Consider the following 22,718-nt stretch of genomic DNA (forward strand, 5'->3'; position numbering starts at 1 on the left):
CCTATCTCTTAAAAAATAAACTTGGTCCTCTAACATATACTATATAAACTTAGAAATAAACATACTTTTCATACCGCAGCGGTGTCTACTAACTATAGAGCCAACTCATTTATCGTGCGGTCCTGCAGGACATTTAATAGACTGGAGCGTGAAGTAGATCTGGATCTATTTACAACAAGTATTGCAAAGGTGAGGCGAGCTATTAGTTCATTATTTTTCAGTGTAGGCGATAATCCTTACTATAAGTTTATTTAGTTAATTGATATTTTAGTATATACCTAGTTAGTTTTTAATTTTTGTACCTATCTTGTTTTTGTAAGAGCTTACGATCAGTATTATCTGTTTTGTACTTCATGTAAGTATGCTTGTTTCCTAACAGTGATCACTTCTAAATGACTCGCTGTTACTATAATAGTAGCTACCAAGCAATAAATAGTTGTTAGTGATCCGACAATATTAATATAAAATAAATAAATAAATAGATATAATTATATTATTCCTAATACACTACACTGAATTTGGGGCTAACTTTCGGAAGACAAATAAAAGTTTTCTCATCAATCAATAACCATAATAATATGATGCTGTCATAACTGTCTGAGCTGTCATAGGCATGGAAGTAACAAGGACTTTGTATTATAATACAAAGTCCTTGGGAAGTAATAAGTAGGTACTTGTCCAAAATTAAAAATGCACATGCAGATCTTCACACCCGAATCATTAAATCGTAAGAGCCTAAAAAAAACAAAGTCAAAGTCAAAGTCAAAATTTTTTATTCATCGTACAAATATAAAATTTTCTGATGAACGTCAATTTTTACAAATTACTCTCCGTTCGGATAAGGGGGGGCTCTTTCTGTCTAAGGAGAAGAACGGAGGCAAGAAACTCCTGAGCCATCTTTTCAAAAAAAGACTTAAAACTAGTTGGTATACAATACATATAAGCTTAATTATTATTATTATAATAATATGAGCAGAGCTAACTACTTATCACAGCCATGCATTAACGTCCTCTAAGTAATCATCAATTCTATAATAAGCTTTTTAAACACTTGCATTTTGCACCTTGTTCGAAAGAAATAGGAGTCAATATCATGTGTCACATAATCGAAAACAACCGATCTGTCAAAGATGATTTCTATGCGCATTATCAATTTTGGAGCACTGTACTATGTAGTACTTTTTACTGCCATGGTCACAGGATATTATATTTTATTTATTTATTTAAGTAATTGATACTTTATTGCACAAATATGAAATATAAGTGTACAAAAGGTGGACTTAATGCCAAAAGCATTTTCTACCAGCCAACCTACAGGAGGTACAGAAAAACTAGTAGAAAGGTGCACCAAAAAAAAGAAAAAAGTAGGTAGGTACTAATTTTAAATAGTACGAGTAGAAACTAAATATAGTCACTTGATAATTAACTTAAAGCAAAAATTTTACTGATGGGTCAATGAATTTTTTTTTTTAATCTTTATAATTTATTTAATTGGGACTTTGTTCAACAAAAGAACATGTCAGTCCCATCCGTCCACCTTAAACTAATACAGTCACAACAGTCTTAAGTTAAATCTAATCTAGTTAACTAACATCTCTTGCCTTAATACTATGTTTTATAAAGTTGTATACACATTTAGCCGAGTCTGACCATGGTTCGGCCAGAATACTACAAAACAAACCTATGTTATAGTTATTATCAGTAATCCCTAACTTATGTAACAATGCGCGGCGCGCGCGCTCGTTCCGGGTGCACAGGTGCTGCAGGTCCTCGCGCGCGGCGCACGCGCTGCAGTTGGGAGAAGGAACTTTTTTCATAAGGTAGCCAAATGCATTTAGCGGAATGTGTCCGAAACGAGCCCGATGAGCTATTATAATATCAGATCTACTCAGTTTAGAATCACAGAACCAAGGCAAACGAGGAGGGTGTGACTGAATTATTTCATACCATATTCCCTTTTCTTTCGACAACTGATTGAAATATTCTTTAAAAAGGCTATGACACTTGTTTTTATACCTAAATACACTTTCGGAATAATGTGGTAAGATGTATAGTTCCGTACCTTCTGTACTAGCGAGCTTAGCCAACCTGTCCGCCTCCTCGTTCCCCCTGAGTCCAATGTGAGACGGGATCCACTGTAAAGCCAACTGTTTCCCATCGCTGCTTAATGTGTGTAGCAGGCGCAGTACCTCATAGGCTATCGAAACACCTCCGTGTCCGGAGACGCATCGAGCCAGATGTTGCAGTGCGCTCTTGCTGTCTGTGAACACCACTACTTTGGCGTTTTGTACATTTTGTTCAACATATACATAAAAGTGCCTCTAATATTGCTGTCAATTCACTGGTCATTATCGACAATTATTAGATTTCCGAGGATATAGTTTTGTGGCTCTCCTTATGAGTGCTTATGAGAAGCAGATATATAGTACGTATGTAAACGGCGAGATCTAACAAATTGCCTGCGACATATACATACATACCTACTACATATATGTAGTATGCCTTTGCGTCTCATAAACATACTAAATATATACTTTCATTTGGACAAATAACATAAGCCCTTAAAGTATTATTTGTTTATTTTGTTACAAATTTACATTGAACACTTCCACTTCACTATTATCATAATCATAATCTTTCTGGCTGCTGAATTCTGGCATATAATCAGAATAATGATTATTTTCTCTAAGTAAATTAGATATTAAACGTTTCTTAGCTTTTCGCTTCTTGCGAATATTTGACGCTTCCTGAAAACCACTTTTCGTTACTTTGGCTATATTTGCTTTTTCAGATGAGACTATTCCCTGAAAACCACTTTTGGTTACTTTGACTATATTTGCTTTTTCAGATGAGTCTATTCCCTGAAAACCACTTTTCGTTACTTTGCCTATATTTGCTTTTTCAGATGAGGCTATTCCAATTTCCTGGTCCGAATCTGTTCCTTCGTTGTCATCATTATCAACGTCATCAGAATCTACATTGGCACTCTCAGCTCCATTACGTAGGTGTTTAGATACTCCGACATTTTCAGCTTGTTCATAAAATTTCCTCGATTGCTTTTTAATTTTAAATCTTTTTGGCTTAGTATCATCGTTGCTTTTATCACGTGTGTTTGTTTTTATGCCTTTTTTTTCTGTCATTATGATTGTGTCTCCACTGGCGTCGTCTATCAGTCCGTCAGATTTAATTTTATTGTCATCGAATCTTTCGTTTTCTATAGAAATTGCGATTTCTTTCGATTTTTCGTAATTGTTTACATTGTTTGATTTTGCATCAGCTTTCAACAAATGTTCAATCTTCTTGCAGACGGTTTTGAATGTGTTGTTTAACGCTTCTTTCATTATCTTCTCAAATTCGATATCAGGTATCCTAGTACTTTTATCTATTTCTGTACTTTTACGGCCACCCACCAGTCTATTCATTTTTGTAAAACCTATTTCTTTCTTTTCTAACACATCTTCAGACTGGTCATCTGCTTGTTTTTCTATATCAGGTATACTAGTACTTTTATCTATTTTTGTACTTTTGAGGCCACCCACCAGTCTATTCATTTTTGTAAAACCTATTTCTTTCTTTTCTAACACATCTTCAGACTGGTCATCTGCTTGTTTTTCTATATCAGGCATACTAGTACTTTTATATATTTCTGTATTTTTGTGGCCACCCACGAGTCTATTCATTTTTGTAAAACCTATTTCTTTCTTTTCTAACACATCTTCAAACTGGTCATCTGCTTGTTTTTCTACTGAATTTTCTTGCAAAATCTTTTTTACATTTACAGATAGAATTACGTAGCATTGTGAAACTATTATAAGTTGTAAATCTGAAAGATTTTTAACAGTTTATTTTATTACATAAAATTTTATTTTGTTACTAATAATAACATTAAATTATTATACTCACTTATAAAAATGATAATATTATAAACAAGCAGCATAATGAAAAATTGCGACTTTCAAAACCCATTTTCCATGTCCTAGTACTAAAAGTGTAGGTTCATAAATAATAAAACGAAACGAATATTAAAAATATGTTATTATACCTATTTTTCTTCCGATTTTATGTTAAATTGTACCTATAACGGTTAGTTTGATAGAGTTTATTTGCATGGTCCACAATAGTGTCGAATGCAAGCAATGTAACGAGTTTTTTTTTTAATTGACAAACAAATTTATTGATTTTCTAGAACATAATATGTATGCCGAACAATATTGATATCAGGTAGAATAAACAAGTCTTCGAGTGGAAACCATGAACAGGAAAAGTGGCGTTGGATGCCCTCCAGTTGGTTGGACAGTGGCTGGATGAGGAAGACCGAAGACAGACTGTTGAGGCGCTTCTATCTATCATGGCGAGCTGATTTTCCGCATTTAGCCTCTAATGTGGGCCATTGCGTGAAATACCTATGGAGTGACTAGCTATTAAGCCACCCAAGCTCACGCCAGAAAGCCAGTAGACGACCTAAGTTGCTTATGACTTCCCGGAGGGACCCCGAAGATCCGAGGGTTTTTGATCGTAGTGTCTCCACGCCTTTACAATGTAGATAGATAGATAGATAATTCTTTATTGCACACAAACACAGAAATTACACGAGGAAATACACAACATAGATGGTACAATTGGCGGCCTTATTACTAAGAGTAATAAGCTATGGGAAGCTGTTTCATCTTCCTCCATGCAACTTCTGCAAAGAGGTGTGGTGGAGAGGCGCTCTTATAACACCCCTCTTTTCTACATCCGGAATTCAGTTCGTGGGAGTGACATTTACCTTTTAATAATTTTATATAGCTACAAAATAAAAAAGGAGAATAAAATTCTTGGAAACTCTTTAAATAAAAACGCTTTTTTAATCTTTTTAATGGATGCCGTTGCTGATATAAATTGGATAGAATTAAGAGTAAACTTTGCGAATGCAAAGCTCGCGGGAAAAGCTATTTTTATCTCACAATACCTATAAATAATAAATAAATAAATATAAATATGTGGGGACATCTCACACACGGCCATCCGACCCCAAGCTAGGCAGGACCTGTGTTATGGGTGTCGGACAGCTGATATATCTACATAAATACATAGATAGATAGATACTAAATATAAATATCAATACCCAAGACCCGAGTACAAATATCTGTCTTTAAACAAATATCTGCCCCAGCCGGGAATCGAACCCGGGACCATCGGCTCAGTAGTCAGGGTCACTAACCACTACGCCATTCGGTCGTCAAAACTATACTTACCTTATATAATTTAAGATAAAATCTCGTCGTGCAGGATACAAATCTAAAGGTGATGGTTCACTACAACCTGTTTATGGCAAAATCAAATGCTTTTATTCAACTTTTTTTTTATGAACTTCAATTTTTTACAAAGTACCTACTCTAGCTCATGGATAACTTTAGTATATAATATCTCCCTTCCTACGATTGGACCATTTCCCACAACGCTGGTCCACTGCCGTTTGGCGGGTTCACACATCTACACACACACACACACACACGCACTCACGCCTTGTACTAATGTACTCCCTTGCGGGGTAGGCAGAGGTGCATTGCTGCACCCACTTTTCGCCAGAGTGTTATGTTAGTCCCAATGTAACAGGGGGCGGGCCTATTGCCATTTTACGGGCACATCCAAGACCTGAGAACAAATATCTGTGTTTAAACAAATATCTGCCCCAGCCGGGAATCGAACCCGGGACCATCGGCTCAGTAGTCAGGGTCACTAACCACTACGCCATTCGGTCGTCACACATCTAAATGTGCTAAATCTGGATATACACAGGATTCGAAACCTCCGTTTACGTTGCGTATCGTCAAATGTCACTGTCAAAATGTAAGGCAAATTTCGAGGTTTCGAATCCTGTGCTCGCGGCTCTGTTCTTTTTCCATATGTTTGTGTAGATTCGAAAATAGTATCGAATCCTGTGCTCGCGGCTCAGGTTTCACGCCGTCCTTCTGATTGCACTTAAAATCAGGGATTTGAACCTGCAAATCTGACGTGAGAAGCAGGCGCTAACCCAACTGAGCTATCACCGCCGCTTTCTAAGGGCGGATTCGGCCAACGTCGAGTAACTTTTTACTCACGAGCAAACTACCAGTTACTCGCGAGTAAGCAGATTTTGCATTCTACCAAACCTGAAAACAAGATAAATAGCTTATCCCAAGAATAAAATGTTATACCGCCAAAATTGACCGTGTAACGAGCTTATCCGAGAGTAATTTTGTAATGGCGGCGGCACATCAGCTGATTAGAAAACCGTCATAATGACATATAAACACATCTGTCAAAACATAAACAAAAGTAAGTTTATAGGCAAATTCTCAGAATAACAACAGCGAATAAAATATTAAAACATAAACAATTTCATACTATTATAATCCATACAAACTAAGTTGGTATGTCATTTCTATTGCATGCTTTGAAACGCAACTATTTTTATTTTAGTTGCATTACAGTTTCGTTCAATTAATCATGGTATAACTTGGTAGAATGCAAATGTACTTATCCTAGATATTTACTCGCGTATAAATTTTATTCCGGTATAGTTATTCTCGTGTAAGATGACGTTTGGACGAATTCGCCCTAAACCATATAATTATTAATCAGTGATGCACTGAGGGATTATCCAGTGGAATTAATTATATCATAAATTAATTGGCGGTTTTATTGTTTGGTCATCATTTATTGCATTGCGCGGATACTTAGTCGCATTTAATTTAATAACACAAATACCAATAATATCCTGTTGTATCGAATATTTGTGTTCCTATTAGAAGATTTGTGACTAGGTATATTTATTGGCACAATGGTTGTCATTGTAAACTCAGTCAAACTCAAACTCAAAATTTTTTATTCATCGTAAAAATATTCAATTTTCTGATGAACGTCAATTTTTACAAACTACTCTCCGTTCGGATAAGGGGGGCTCTTTCTGTCTAAGGAGAAGAACGGAGGCAAGAAACTCCTGAGCCATCTTTTCAAAAAAATACTTAATGCTAGTTAGTATACAATACTTATAAGCTTAATAATTATTATTATAATAATATGAGCAGAGCTATCTATCACAGCCATGCATTAACGTCCTCTAAGTAATCATCAATTTTATAATAAGCTTTTTTACAGAGTTTCTCTTTAATGTAACACTTAAACTTATTCTCTGGCATTTGAGCAACTTCTGTTGGAAGCTTATTATAAAATCTAATACAGTATCCTAAAAACGATTTATTAACTTTCGCTAGACGCATCGCTGGAAAAGCCAGCTTGTGCTTGTTCCTAGTAACAAAATGCGGACATTTTTTTTTGCTTTCTATTTGTATACTGTTATACACCATCTTGTTCGTACACTGTTCATCTATGATTAATCGATGTCCGTCCACGTTGAAGCGTTCGTAGTCGAGCTAGCTTCAGTGATCGTAACTGATTCGTCGATATCGTTCTTCCCAATTTGCAAAGATGGCGCTGTAACACATTCGAGTTTTTAGGGGGAAATCCTGATAAAGGCAGTAAGGTTGCCAACAGATGGCGTATATGAAGTACTAGCTGTTCCCGCGAGCTTCGCTTCGCCTTAAAAAGTTTTCCCGTGGGAATTCCGGGATAAAAAGTAGCCTATGTTCTTTCTCACGGTCTAGACCATATGTATACCAAATTTCATTCAAATCCGTTCAGTAGTTTTGGCGTGAAAGAGTAACAGACAGACAGACAGACAGACATGCACAGTTACTTTCGCATTTATAATATTAGTTAGGATACAAGGGGTTGCCGCTAGAGGTCGCTACTCACGCTCAGGTGGTGCTCGGGCACCTTCACCTCGCCGCACATGGTGTCTGCCTTGCAGGAGTCGATGCAGTGCGCGCGCGAACCCCGGATGAACACCTGGCGGGTCGGGCATTTCCTGGAAAGAAGATGGATAGTAAATAAGTCATACTAGTAGTAGAAGACCTACGATAGGAGATGGTACCCAAAGAAGAAGAAGTAGAAGAGGAGGAGGAAGACCAAGAAAAAGTTATGTACACTAAGGGTCAATTTATACTGTGGCAGAGTCGAAGCGTCAAATTCTTCACAACTAAAGCAAAGCCGCACGAATGGTTGGTTGCGTTGGTCACGCGTAGACGCGCGAATCGCGAAGAATGCGCGCGACTTTTTAAAATCTCAGTAGCAATGTGTGCATTATGCTGTGGAGTTAATGTTGTATTTGTAATGTTCAGTTTTGAATAGACGCTTCGATGCGCTTCGACTCTGTGCTAGTATAAATTGACCCTAAGTGAAGAGCAAGGTTAAGGTCTAGTACAAAATAAGAATACTATGTATTAGCCATCTACATCTTACATCCTACATGGACGACGTAAGAGCGGCCTCCACAGAACGTCGCCAGGTTGCTTTTGTGCGGCCACAAAAGCAACCTGGCGACGTTGTTTTTGGAGAGTGAGGTAAAAGTTGTGGGGATGGAGTGGGAAGATCTCGCAACCTGCAATAGGTATTGCAGTAAAAAAATCTGCCCTAGACTAAAGCAAATCGATTTGGCTGTTGCTTTCATCTAGGCCTTAGAGCTATCTAGCGTTTGTTATCGGATTAGCCAGGCAAATTAGTATCCTTCGCAGACTGTAAGTGAAAGCCATACACCCGGCTGGCTCTCCCTTACTGCATGGTCGCCTTTGACTGTAGCTTGTAAGTACGGATTTTACAGATATTAATTGCTATAAAAACACCATATTTGATTCTCAAATACGATGTGCTAATAGTCCCATAGTGAATAGCAGTATTTATGTAATATTTAGAATCTCTTTATGTAAATTATACACACCACGCATTGCGATAAAAGAGTTGTTGTGCCTCTATCAGTGCACGTTATCGTTTATCTTCGAATGGTATCTCGAGTTCGATGATAAGAGACAAATTCTTTACAGCCCCCGAGTGATAAACACGCTATTGTTTAAAAATATACAGAAAAAAACATCTAATACTTGTGGTCTAAAGTGAAAAACGTGCAAAAGGATTTTTCTAATACAGGGGTAAGTAGAAACTAAAATACTCATATTTAGCGAAAAAAAGTTGTGGTACTCCTAAGAGGCCTTTGATAAGCTCAGTGAACGATTACGGGCTGATAACATTAATGCGTTTTCAAAAGGTACTTAATTAAATTATTTCCACAACAGATATGAGAAGTTATAATTTGAAAAGACTCGATAATATAATAACAATCAACATATAACTTATTAGAAGTCAATAGTCGTTCTCGGCATAGGTCTCATATAGGAAGGCACTCTATAGGCTTTTCCCATCCAGCTACTTCTGGTAATAAAGGTTGTATAGGGTTGGCGAGGGTCCGTGCTTTTGTATTGATATTACAATTATAAGCAGATTCCAATCAGCCCGCGAAACCTCTTTGAGAAGGCTTATCTAGTCGAACTTCTAACCAATATTTTATTTCTTCCAATATTCCAGAAAATATGGCAACAAGAGACCGCGAGGCATACCAGGGCTACCCCAACGTCAACCCTCGATACTACGAGCCCCCTTCCGTCTCCAAGCCTCCAAGACCGCCAAGACCTCCCGGACCTTGCAAGCCTCAAGACAGCTACCAAGGTTACCCGTATGTGAAACCAATCGTCACCGACGCCCCCTCTATGCCATCTTGCAGTGGACATCACATCCCTCCTAAAAGACCTGTAGTCGCCCAAGACTCTTCCGATGATGACGAACCTCCTGTCATCTACATAGACATACCTGAAGACAACAGGCCGTATACCGTCAACGATAGAGTAACTGACACAGGAAACAACCAACCATACGAAGCCACCATAGATATGGAACCGGATAATCCTACAAACGAGAGACCTACAGATCAAGCAGAAACAGTTGACAGTCCAGAAACGATATTTTACGATCCGTTTGAAAATCGAAGGATAATACCGAAGGAGGTTGCAACAAATGTAAATTCATCGGAGCGGTCAGAAGCTGTGAGGCCGCTTGAAGTGACACAGGCTGGTATGTCTAAAGAATCACAAGTCTATGGTAGGCAGCCTGAGTCACAAGTCTACGGTAGACAGCCTGAAGATGAGTTTTCCTTCACTCCGATACCCGTGTCAGAGTTTCCTGAGCCACCACCAGCGTACTCCGAGTTGCCAAATACCACCGTCTCTGTAGAACAGACGAATACCAGCTATCCACGGACACAAGTCATCACGAATGAATGTAAGTAGTGCAAAATACCATATATCATAAAATATATGACCAGTTAGGAAAATGATGATTTTAGATGTCATCATGACTAGAGATACTTTAAATGCAAGATCAATTGTTCAACATTACCATATTGCATGAAATCATACCCTTTTCTCTGAGCCCAGACTCTAGAAAACCTTACAGTCGAATTCCTACAAGTTGCAACAGTATTTATGGTACAATAGTCAGGATTGCTGGCATAGACCCTGATTTTTCAGTCATCCAGTGTTCTTATACCATCTTCTTCTTCTTCTAGTGCCTCTCGTCTATTGGAGGTTGGCGATTAACTCTGCAAAATTCTCTCTATCCCTCCAAGCGCATTATCTTTTCTACGCTGGCCACTCCCGTCCATTTTCTTACATTGCGGAGCCACGACTTCGTCCTTCTGCCCACGTGTCTTTTCCCCTCTACCATTTTTTAAGTTTTTAATCATACTGTTTCAGGCTACGACAGGGTGGCATCAGGAGCGGTGGTTAGGAAGCAGGTAGTCTGCCAGCACTGCGGCACACAGGTCCACACGCTTGTGCTGAAGCAAGTCGGTCCAGCGACTCACGCCATCGCTTTGTCGTGGCTACTGTGTTGGTAAGATATTGCGGTAAAGATGCTATATAGGGTTGGTCAAAGAGCTAGAAAACGCATATTTCTAAGTGACGAAGGACTGTATCCAGCGATGAAAAAAATCTGAGTGGGTAATCTTTTCAGCGTGGTTACAAGCGATATCAGAAGGCAGAATAACCGACAGCCAAATTGAACATAGCTCTTAAAGTCTGAAGGTTTAAGTGGCAGCATAACCGCGGAAAATTTGAAACCTTTTAGGCACACGAATTTGCAGTGACGAACGTAGTCTAAAAAACGTATCCGGAGATGCCATTTAGCAGCAGACAACATGGCCCAAAGTCACTATTGGTTTCTATGTATTTCTATGGAATTTCGGATGATAAATTAAGACAGAACATGATTTTTAATATCCTTATTTCTAACCATTCCTTCCCTCTGTTTCCAGTTTCGTCCCGGCCACCGTCCTCATCTACTTATCTGACTGGTTTCGCTACCACAACCACTACTGCCCCTCGTGCAGCAAACTCGTCGGCTACGAGATCCCCATGCTTTGCCACAAACTGGTCTACGTCGCCACAGAGTAGGGTGTCTGTGTGTCTGTGTGTTTGTGTATCTGGTTGTAGTGCCGTAGCTCCGAAACGGCTGGACCGATTTTCGTTTTGTTTTTTGAGGGTTATAGGTAGTGTTCACCCAGGTAGTGTCACTCTGAGTGTTCTGACAAATATTTTATGAAAATCAGCAGATCGGGAGTGTAATAGTAAATGGGGACATCTCACACACGGCCATCCGACCTCAAGCTAGGCAGAGCCTGCAATATGAGTAACGGAGGCTGATATATCTACACAAATACATATACCTACATATAAACACCCAAGACCCAATTGCAAATATCTGACTTTGAACAAACATCTGCCCAGGCCGAGAATAGAACCCAAGACCTTCGGTATTACAAGCAGGGTCACAAACCACTACACCATTCGGTCGTCTTATGTATACAGGGATTAGAGGTTAGAGACCGCGCTACCACTGAAGTCTTACAGCTGAATCTAGAACTAATCTGACTATCATACTTTTTTACATTTAGTTCTATGTGTGCATCCAAAGAGTGAATATGACTACGTTGAGTAAAGCGCCGCGGCTAACGGACCTCAGTGGTGACACGGACTGTAGTATTTAAGATTTGTTTTTTTATGGTAAATGTATGTGTTTAGATATTTATAAGTATATCTGTAAAAATATTTTTTAGTAAGTATATTAAGATATATTATGATTAAATTGTGATTGTCACCCAATAAATGTATATTTAAAAACAAAAATAACAACTTTTCCTGTTAGCTTTGCTTAAAAAGTTTTCCATTGGAATTTGAGTATGGAAAGTAATTAGGTGCTTGAGACAGACCACAAGACTTGCTTTTTTGAGCGATTTAGTCAGAGCAATCGGCCGACTGTTGTGAACTCTGTCTGCGCACTCACTACCAACCTTAGTTGGTCCAGTGTGCGCGCTGGCAACCCAACCCGACCAAACTATCGGCCGACTAAAAGTCTGCAGTGTGCGGGGTCTCTTAGTGTACCCTTTTCGCAACACCCTGTATATATGCTTATGCTTACCTGTTCAGTCGTATAGGGCCCCCAGTTTTCCTCACTTTTAGCGCTTGCTCCCAGAACTTGACCGCCTCAGGCAGAATTGTGTTCTAAAAGTAAAATAAACAAACATTAATTTTATTTACTCACAAATTATTTACTAAACAATTTTCCGCTCAGCTTAGTTTCGACAAAGGCCTTAGATTTCAGTATACGAACTAGATGGTAAGCGTAGTGACAAATAACACCCCACTTCCACCAATGAGCTCCTATTTTGTATTACACTCACGGGCAATGAAAAGGTTCCACTCACAAAATGCTGACATCAAAAGTCCCCAATTTTTTAAATATAAATAAATAATAAATATGTGGGGACATCTCACACACGGCCATCCGACCCCAAGCTAGGCAGAACCTGTGTTATGGGTGTCGGACAGCTGATATATCTACACAAATACATAGATAGATAGATACTAAACATAAATATCAACACCTAAGACCCGAGTACAAATATCTGTCTTTAAACAAATATCTGCCCCAGCCGGGAATCGAACCCGGGACCATCGGCTCAGTAGTCAGGTCACTAACCACTACGCCATTCGGTCGTCAAATTCGGTTTTCAATCATTTATTTAAAAAAAATAACAAAATTACCGTTGTTACATGGTAATATCCTGATGCTCTGTGAAATGTACTTCAATGTTCCAGAAGGCGTCATTAAGCTGGCCTTTTCCATTTAGGAGTAACTTGGTGATTTTCTCAGTGGACCATTTTTAACCGACTTAAAAAAAAGGAGGAGGTTCTCAATTCGGTGACAATTGCCCGTGAGTGTAGTTTGGTTAGAAGATTTGTGACTTTGTTCATTGGTATACAATAGTTGTCATTAGGTTGAACTATAAACTGTTTGACAGTAAAAAAAATGCGGACAATTTTTTGCTTTGTTTTAGTACTTGACACACCTTGTTAGTAGATATATTGTTCATCTAAGGCTTCGGAATAACAATTCTTCTTAGTAAAATTAAATTTTGTAATACTGGGATTTGGTATGCAGATAAATTTAATATTATTTATTAAGTATCTATAATTTGAAATGGAAGAATGTTGTAATTCGAGACACTTAGTCATAAATATTTAGTGAGAAATATTACATTATACCTAGGACCTAGGTATATATTATTTTCTGACATACAAAGTGGCACCTTTAGCGGAAACTATCGTGAATCTTTTGACACAGAATGTATGCAGATGACATAACAAAACCTAAACCTTTTTCGTTTTCATACGAGTAAATGGCAAAACGCGTATACTAGAGAGAAGCAAAGAATTAAAGGAAAAATTGTAACCGGCTTTACTATTATTATTAACTATGTAATGTATATGACTTTTTCAGTTTTTTTTTCGTAATACTTGCATGTTAGTGCAAGTTTAATAATTCTTATGAAGTAATTATGAATTTGTTATTTTTTTTCACTTCCCTACTTTCTGCTCCTGAACCTACCTTACTGGTAGAGAATACTCTTAGCATTAAGTCCATCTGATTGTACATCTACTTTTGTAAGTTGTGCAATAAAAGCATGAATAAATAAATAAATATGTAATAGATTATAAGCTTTGTAAATACATGAATTAACACCCTGTATAATCGTGTCGTCAGGCGACATGTTCCTTAATTAAGTCTAGATCACTTCACTTCACACTAGAATGGATGAATTAATTGAAAGACAAATAAATTACTCTATGGAAAATGCCAGAATTACTTACATTAATTAGGTCGAATTTCGTCGCCTCTAATCTGTAAAAGAAAACATTATTTATATTTATTATCAAGACGAGATTTAATTAAAGGGAAAATAAATAGGACGGAAAAAAATACGATTAGCCCCCCTAATAATACAGGGTGTTGTAAAATATGTATTTGAGTTGAAGTTCCAAAAATTATAAAACAAAAGTTGTTCAGATTGATCCCCTGAGTCGCCCCCTTTCGGTTTCGTATACCATTTTTGCAACACCCTGTATAGGGCACAACAAAATCACAGGGCTTGCATGGTGTAAGTGAGCTTTTAGTTGACAGCCCTCCGATTAGAGTAGGATAAAAAGTTATTCGCCATCCTAACTAATATTATAAATGCGAAAGTAACTGTGTCTGTCTGTCTGTTACTCTTTCACGCCAAAACTACTGAATGGATTTGAATGAAATTTGGTATACATATAGTCTAGACCCTGAGAAAGAACATAGGCTACTTTTTATCCCGGAATTCCCACGGGAAAACTTTTTAAGGCGAAGCGAAGCTCGCGGGAACAGCTAGTTTTCATATATGTAGTTTCTTTCTTAAGTCTGTTTTTTTATCTCAGATACTAAATTGACATATTCTGAACGGTTCATCAACAGTCGCTTGTCCCACCAATAGAACGATACGTCACTCAATCGCGGGACAATCGGCTGTTGATGAACCGTTCAGAATCTGTCAATTTAGTATCTGAGATAAAAAAACAGACTTTAAACTCACTTACCTATATACAGAGTGATCGTAGAATATGCTGATTCTCAGCGGCTGGTCGATGCTCCTCTTTTTCACCCTGTGGGCAGGCTCTATGTGCACATTCGTTATTACCTGAGGACAAAAACATAAAATTTATTAGGTACAAATAAATAAATAAAAGGTTATTTTGACACGCTGAAATGAACAACAGATACAGGAAATAATACAAAACAACAGAAAAATATTATTATAGATAGTAAAAAACAAACAATAAAACAAGAGTTCGCTGTCCAGAGCGTCAAAAAGGCACCGGCTCAGCATGTGCTATAGACAATAAGGCCACAGCACTGGTTTTCAGCTGGCCCGTATAAAGTGACCTCAGTCATCAACACGAGGTAGGTATAGGCTATATTATCAAGTACAGTGCTCCAAAATTGATAATGCGCATAGAAATCTTTGACAGATCGGTCGTTTCCGATTATGTGACACATGATATTGACTCCTATTTCTTTCGAACAAGGTGCAATATGCAAATGTTTTTTTAAGGCTCTTACGATTTAATGATTCGGGTCTGAAGATCTGCATGTGCATTATTAATTTTGGACAAGTGTAAGTACATACAGGGGTTGCCGGTCTGGGGCATTCATCATCATCAGCCAATAATCATCCACTGCTGGACATAGGCCTCTCCCAAGGAGCGCCACAACTAGGGTTTCGTTTTTCCCGACCTTTTTCTGTTCCCGGGAAACGGGAATTTTATTCAAGATTTCCCGGGAATTCCCGGGAAACGGAAATTTATTTTAAATCCTTGGTTTTGCTATTTTTTGATATAAAAAGTCTATTAAAACACTTACAATTAAATCAAATATACTTTTATCACTCGTATAGGTAGAAAAAAGCAACAGTCAGATAAATTAACAACCAAAATTATAATGATTTCTTGAACATGCCAAATCATTTGTTTTTCTTAATTGTAAGTTAAACAATAACAAAGGTAAATAAAGATGAAAATATTGAATCAGGAAGAGGTGAAACAAGGTGAAGTAGATGAGTCATTTGTCTTTGCAATGCAGCTGCGCTAAATTAATAACACGTATGAGTATGATTTTCCAATAATTTACAACAAAACCGAGTTTCTGATCGTAGACGACAAGCCTGCCGATCATTTTTTTGGTTTAAGGTAGGAGAAACAGATAAATAAAGATGAAAATATAGCATAGAATCGATTAAAAATCAAACCCGGGAATTCCCGGGAATTCTATTTTTTCCCGGTATCGGGAAGGACAAATTTCCCGGGAATTCCCGGGAAGACGGGAACGAAACCCTAGCCACAACACTCGGTCCTCGGCCTTCCTCATCCAACCACTACCCGCCACCCGCCTAAGGTCGTCAGTCCAGCGGGTAGGAGGGCGTCCCACGCTGCGTTTGCCTGTTCGTGGTCTCCACTCGAGAACTCGTCTGCCCCAACGGTTATCGGTTCTTCGGCAGATATGACCAGCCCACTGCCACTTTAGCTTGCATATTTTGACAGCTATGTCGGTAGCCTTAGTCCTCTGACGGATAACCTGGCAAACCGGGGCATTCATAGAAGTAAATAAACTAACTTTATGCGGGGCGTTTGGCACACGCTTCAAAACGCACGCTGTCTAGATTTAGGGCCTGTTTCACAATGTCTGCTTAATGGCTACCTGTGGGATTAAATATATGCTGTCACTGTCTAAAACATAATGACAGAGTGTGACAGCACGAATTTTATCCGACGGGTAGCCATTATCGAGACATTGTGAAACATGCCCTTAGTAACCAAGGGGATCACTCTACATTTGAGATAAACTAAAAGTCGCATAACTTTTGAACGGCTAAGCCGATTTCGATAAAATATGGCTAAGAACACTCGGGATAACATTAGCTATACCTAGCGCAAAAATAAGTAATCGTAAATCGGAGCAACTGTTTGGGAGTTACGGTACCACAAACAGATACACACACACAGATACGTGAAACTTATAACACTCCTCTTTTCCGTCCGGGTTAATAATATCAGCAGTATGACGATGAACAGCCTATCCATTTTAGCCGGCTGATAAGGTATAAAATTATTGTAAGGTCAAAATGTATCTCCTTCACTTTATTTACCCAAGTGAGAGTAATCAAAGTTAATTAATTGCTATTTCTGTTTATTTTCCATTAATTGAGATGGAAGAAGAGAAACGTGTTTTGTTAATCCTAGATTGATGGAAACCGGCCAAGTGCGATTCGGACTTACCCACAGGGTTCCGTACCAATATCTTGAAATATGTCCTTTTGATTGAAACCGCGAATTTTACAATACAATACAATACAATACAATCCTCTTTATTTGCACCAAAAAAAAACAGAATCAATACAAAATAAAACTTAAAAATAACAACAGTACAAAAAGGCGGCCTTATTGCTTATAGCAATCTCTACCAGACAACCTTTGGATGGAAGAGAGTTATATAAATTAAAAAATAGGATTAGAGGTAGTTGTGGTGCAAGAGTATAATACACTACATAAACACTACATATACGAATTTTGTAAGTCGTAGAACAAAAGATGTTCAGAACAAGACGTCAGCTCCTTTCGGCTTAGGCCTGGGTCTCCTATTTACGCCGTGGGTCGCGACCAGCGTCACGCCGTAGGCCGCGTCACGATGCTCACTATAGAAATGTACTGATGCGGTCTCCCTCACACGCCGACGTTGGCGCGTAGATGTAGTGAGCATCGTGACGCGGCCTACGGCGTGACTCTGGACGCGACCTACGGCGTAAATAGGAGACCCAGGCCTTACTTTACCAATTGACGTCAAATAGCCAGTATCAGGTGTGCCTACGTTGAACATTCCCTTTGAATTAAAACTCGTGTTAAACATCCCATACCTAGTTAGTTTGCGTCATAGACTTAGTAGGTATATACTAGCGTATAGACCAACAAAGTGAGCGAGGGAGAAGAAAATCCCTTACGGAAATTTGGCAAGATAGAAAAGGATAGCGAATCCAATAATAACAATAGCGAGCCGATGGTCCCGGGTTCGATTTTCGACTGGGGCAGATATTTGTTTAAACACAGATATTTGTTCTCGGGTCTTGGATGTGCCCGTAAAATGGCAATAGGTCCGCCCCCTATTACATTGGGACTAACATAACACTCTGGCGAAAAGTGGGTGCAGCAATGCACCTCTGCCTACCCCGCAAGGGAGTACATTAGTACAAGGCGTGAGTGCGTGTGTGTGTGTGTGTGTGTGTGTGTGTGTGTGTGTGTGTGTTTAAACTACTTATGTCAAATTTATAATCTGGACAACAACAGTCTATGGAACAACTCTCTCCAAGGGTCGAACATCGAACTTCACTAACTTATCGATGGTCCTCCAAAGTAAAGAGGTACATCACTAGCTAATGCACACACGGAAAAATCAAAATTGGTCACGCTTTATCGAGCTGTCAGTTCGTCTATACGCTAGTATATACTAACCCCCTTATTCATAGAAAAGTTACAATACGTTTTAACTAATAAACTGTTTTGTCCCTTTCTGTCAAAGAACAAATTGTTCTTTGTCGGAGAGGGACAAAACAGTTTATTAGTTAAAACGTGTTGTAACTTCTCTATGAATAAGGGGGTTAGTCTATGGTTTTCGTCGTCCGCGCCACCACTGAAGTCTTACGGCAAAATCGAGAACTATACTGTCCCTCTAGTACGGGTTTTGCTTTTTATGAAAACGAAAAAAGTTAACGTTTTCTCCTGCCATCTGCATACATTATCTGTCAAAAGTTGAATGATAGTTTCCATTAGAGGCGCCACTGAATGTATGAAAATGAAATGAATGAATGAAATGCGAGAAAACGTAAACTTTTATAGTTTTCGACAAACTATCAAACCTGTACTAGACCTACTGATCTGTCATTACGTTTTATAAGTGCAGCCGAAGAGCGAATAATAATAATTAGGTAAAAAGCTAGTAAAGATAAAAATATATTTTTCATAATGTAATTTTAAAAAATTAACATAATGTTTACCTGTTTAGGAGGTACTGCTTTTATTTTGATGCGCTGTTAAAAGTACTTCTATATTGCAGACGGCGCCATTAAGCTAGCCTTTTCCGTTTAGGAGTAATTTGGTTGGACGACCGAATGGCGTAGTGGTTAGTGACCCTGACTACTGAGCCGATGGTCCCGGGTTCGATTCCCGGCTGGGGCAGATATTTGTTTAAACACAGATATTTGTTCTCGGGTCTTGGATGTGCCCGAAAAATGGCAATAGGCCCGCCCCCTATTACATTGGGACTAACATAACACTCTGGCGAAAAGTGGGTGCAGCAATGCACCTCTGCCTACCCCGCAAGGGAGTACATTAGTACAAGGCGTGAGTGCGTGTGTGTGTGTGTCACTGGAACTATTTCATTGCTCGTGAGTGTAGGTTAGCTAAACTAGTCAGAGGCCTTCGGGCAGCTTGAAAACATTGACAGTCAGACAAAAACGGCGATACGGCTCGCGACCTATCACGTGAGTACAAATGTACAGCGAAAAGTGGCTATCGGCCTTCAGTGGTGGCCTACTGTACTGTTCAATTGACTCAGATGAGTTTGATGGCTGAATCACGGGACGAGGCAGGCAGTTGTTGTATCACATGATCGATTTCATTAATAATAATATAATATGTAGGGACATCTGGGCCATCCAACATCAAGCTAGGCAGACTTGAAATACGGGTATCGGACAGCTGATATATCTACACAGAAGTTAAAATGGTCGCGATTAATCGCGTTTAAAAAAATGTTGAGATGATTGGATAATTCGTTGGCGTATGTGTATCGTATCTGAAGGTGATAAAATAAATTTGGATGTAGGTATAACAAACATTTTATGTTTTATTGATCTAATCCCGATACTTTTTACACAGAATGTATTATAGAATAGAATACTACTTTAATGACTAAACAGAACACAAATAACAATTTATTCGTATACATATTAACACACGCCTATATAATCGACGAGCATGTATGCGCAGATGTATGAATGTGGAAGAAGCGAAAGAGGTGTGTCAGAATAGTGCCCAGTGGAAATCCGCAATCTCTGCCTACCCCTCTGGGAGACAGGCGTGAGCGTGTATGTATGTATGTATATTAACACTATATACTTATTTTTATTGCAAAGTTAGCGTTGTCGGAATCTATTAAGAATTATCAGAGGAATGTTTAAATTAAAATGCATAAGTTTACGTCAGCTGTCGAAGTTCAAGAGTTAGTTCCACTATCGTGTCAGCACTAAACAGTGGAAATGGATAAAGGAAATACCTAGGTTTATTTAGTAAACAGAGAGACACCTAGAAACCCGTGTTGGACAAACAGTAACCTGTGTTTGTACTAACAAACTGACAACCTGACACCCGAGGTGGACTATGTGCAATCAACAAAAGAGATATGTATGCCACCCACAATCATGTTGGCGAAAACATTTCAATTTTAAGAATTACTGACAGACTGAAGGGCGGATATAGAAGTCAAACTTGTAACAGCTCTCTTTTTTGCCACTTCAAAGTTATATTATCTTTTAACTTAACAAAAAAGTGTATAGCATGACGTGCCACTTCTACTAGATAATCGGTTAACTTGTCAAAAAAATATGTTTTGCCGTAGGTATATTATGGACCTTAATGTAAAAAATAAACAAACACCTTGTACTAATGTACTATCTTGCGGGGTAGGCAGAGGTGCATTGCTGCACCCACTTTTCGCCAGTGTTATGTTAGTCCCAATGTAATAGGGGGGGGCCTATTGCCATTTTACGGGCATTAAGACCCGAGTACAAATATCTGTGTTTTAAACAAATATCTGCCCCAGCCGGGAATCGAACCCGGGACTTTCGGCTCAGTAGTCAGGGTCACTAACCACTACGCCATTCGGTCGTCTTAACCTTAATGTGCCACGAGAATACATCATAATTAACAAACCGATAACGTAGACATGCACGAGTTATTTTCTCATAGATGCATCCATTAATTTATAGATAAGGTATTCTGAGAAATGTTGTTAATAAAGTTTATGAAGCACATCGTCAGTACCTATAAGTCATAAAAATAATGTTATATTATTAATACACTCACGGGCAAAGAAACACTTCCACTTTAATAATGCAGACTCCAAATGGACCCAAGTTTTTTAAACATTAAGGGCCACTTGCACCAACTTATTAAATCTAGATTAAGGGTGGGTTGCACCATTTAACTTTAACTATTACAAACGTCAAATCTCTAGGCGAGACAGATCAACCTTCAAGAGATTTGACGTCTGTAATAGTTAAAGTTAAATGGTGCAACCCACACTAAGGGCCACTTGCAGAAACATTAATTCTAGATTTAGTGTTAAATCTCGATTTAGTGTCAAATTTTATATGGACTGACGTTTCTTAAATCGACATTTGACACTAAATCTAGATTTAATTTGTTGGTGCAAGGGGCCCTTAGTGTCAAATCTCGATTTAAGAAACGTCAGTCCATACAAAATTTTACACTAAATCGAGATTTAACACTAAATCTAGATTTAATATGTTGGTGCAAGTGGCCCTTAATAGGAATACTGAACAAAATGTTTACGCTTTAAGTTGGTAATATTCTGATGCGCTGTTAAACGTACCTAATTAAATATTGCAAAAGGCGTCTTCAAGTTTTTTTTTTTTTTTTTTGTGATAAAATACAAAATTTATCAAAAAGTCTTCAAGTTAGTTTTTTCCGTTTAGGAGTAATTTGGTGATTTTATCAATGGAACTTTTTCATTGCCCGTGAGTGTATAAGAGCACAACTTGTTGCACAGTATCATTTTAACATCACACTGTAGGTATTAAGTAAAGTACCTACCAAACTGCATAACATAAAATATATAATAATAATAATAATAATGTCCTCCTAGCCGAATTTCGGCTACGGCGGCCAATCTCAATTGAGATTAGCCATCTACGCAGGAGTAGATTATAGTGCCCAAGTGTGTGCGCAGTACACAGGAGCACTCTCTGTTCCATCACTCTCATAACCCAATGGGACGGATTGACCGACACGACTGGAGAGAGCTAGGCGCAGGACCGACTGCTTTACATGCCCATCCGACAGCATGGATCGTTTCACTGTTTCGGACAACAGGTGATCAGCCTTCTATGTCCTAACCAAACTTAGAACCACAATTTAGAAACACAAATTGATGGTCCCACCCGGGAATCGAACCCAGGACCTCTGGGTCATGAAGCGAAGCTTCTACCACTAGACCACAGAGCAGTACATAAAATATATACTATAAATCCAAAAAGTGTTTAACAAAAAACATAAACACAAAAGCAGTAAAAACAGCGATAACTGTAAAACTTTTTTCAGTTATGAACTCGTTCGTAAATTCTACGAAAATCCTGTTGGTTATTCTATGTGAGTGCGATTTTCAGAATTAATATTTTTTCCAAACGCGTATAGTGCCACAAACTTATCTGTTCCGGTGAGAGCGAACTAAATTGATCCATATCTCATTACTTACTAATGAATTATATATTGATATAGATTAAATGGGTTTATTGAAACCACAAGAGCGAATTACCACTACTGGAAAACTTAAAATCTTATAGAATTAAGAAATATTACACATTTACGTGAGCTCTCACCGGAACAGATAAGTTTGTGGCACTGTACTACGAATCTAGCCCCCTATTCTATTCTCTGTGGGGGTGTAGGTACCTGCGGGGTCACTCTGTATGACGAAAAACAAAGTTTTGGAGCGCTTCTGCGCGAGCCACGACTCAATTTTTATAAATTATAATAAATTATAATTTATAATATAATAATATAATATGTGGGAACATCTCACACACGGCCATCCGACCC

At 38.4% G+C, this 22,718-nt stretch overlaps 2 protein-coding genes across 2 annotated transcripts in view; one reads left to right on the forward strand and one right to left on the reverse strand.

Moving 5' to 3' along the window:
• The window catches only part of LOC105390053 (leishmanolysin-like peptidase), a 97,441-nt gene that overhangs the window by 20,361 nt on the left and 54,362 nt on the right, over positions 1–22,718 (reverse strand). The window contains exons 2-5 of the mRNA XM_048624248.1: positions 14,871–14,971; positions 14,121–14,151; positions 12,388–12,470; positions 7,780–7,891 (exon numbers count right to left, since the gene is read on the reverse strand). Of these exons, the coding sequence (XP_048480205.1) occupies positions 7,780–7,891; positions 12,388–12,470; positions 14,121–14,151; positions 14,871–14,971 (327 nt within the window). The remainder of the gene's footprint in view (positions 1–7,779; positions 7,892–12,387; positions 12,471–14,120; positions 14,152–14,870; positions 14,972–22,718) is intronic.
• LOC119693284 (pollen-specific leucine-rich repeat extensin-like protein 2) lies at positions 8,876–11,726 on the forward strand. Its single transcript, XM_048624247.1, has 4 exons — positions 8,876–9,008; positions 9,442–10,191; positions 10,665–10,803; positions 11,225–11,726. The coding sequence occupies exons 2-4, from the start codon at positions 9,447–9,449 to the stop codon at positions 11,361–11,363; spliced, it is 1,023 nt and encodes a 340-aa protein (XP_048480204.1). The 5' UTR covers positions 8,876–9,008; positions 9,442–9,446; the 3' UTR covers positions 11,364–11,726.

Source organism: Plutella xylostella, chromosome 11 (genome assembly GCF_932276165.1).
Source record: "Plutella xylostella chromosome 11, ilPluXylo3.1, whole genome shotgun sequence".
NCBI classification, from domain to species: domain Eukaryota; kingdom Metazoa; phylum Arthropoda; class Insecta; order Lepidoptera; family Plutellidae; genus Plutella; species Plutella xylostella.

What these genes read in the sequence shown, in the direction of transcription:
- LOC119693284 (XM_048624247.1), top strand. Translation starts at nt 9,447, where the DNA reads ATGGCAACAAGAGACCGCGAGGCATACCAGGGCTACCCCAACGTCAAC. An exon ending in ACAAGTCATCACGAATGAAT is followed by an intron (nt 10,192 to 10,664) that starts GTAAGTAGTGCA and finishes ATACTGTTTCAG; the next exon opens with GCTACGACAGGGTGGCATCA. An exon ending in TTGTCGTGGCTACTGTGTTG is followed by an intron (nt 10,804 to 11,224) that starts GTAAGATATTGC and finishes CTCTGTTTCCAG; the next exon opens with TTTCGTCCCGGCCACCGTCC.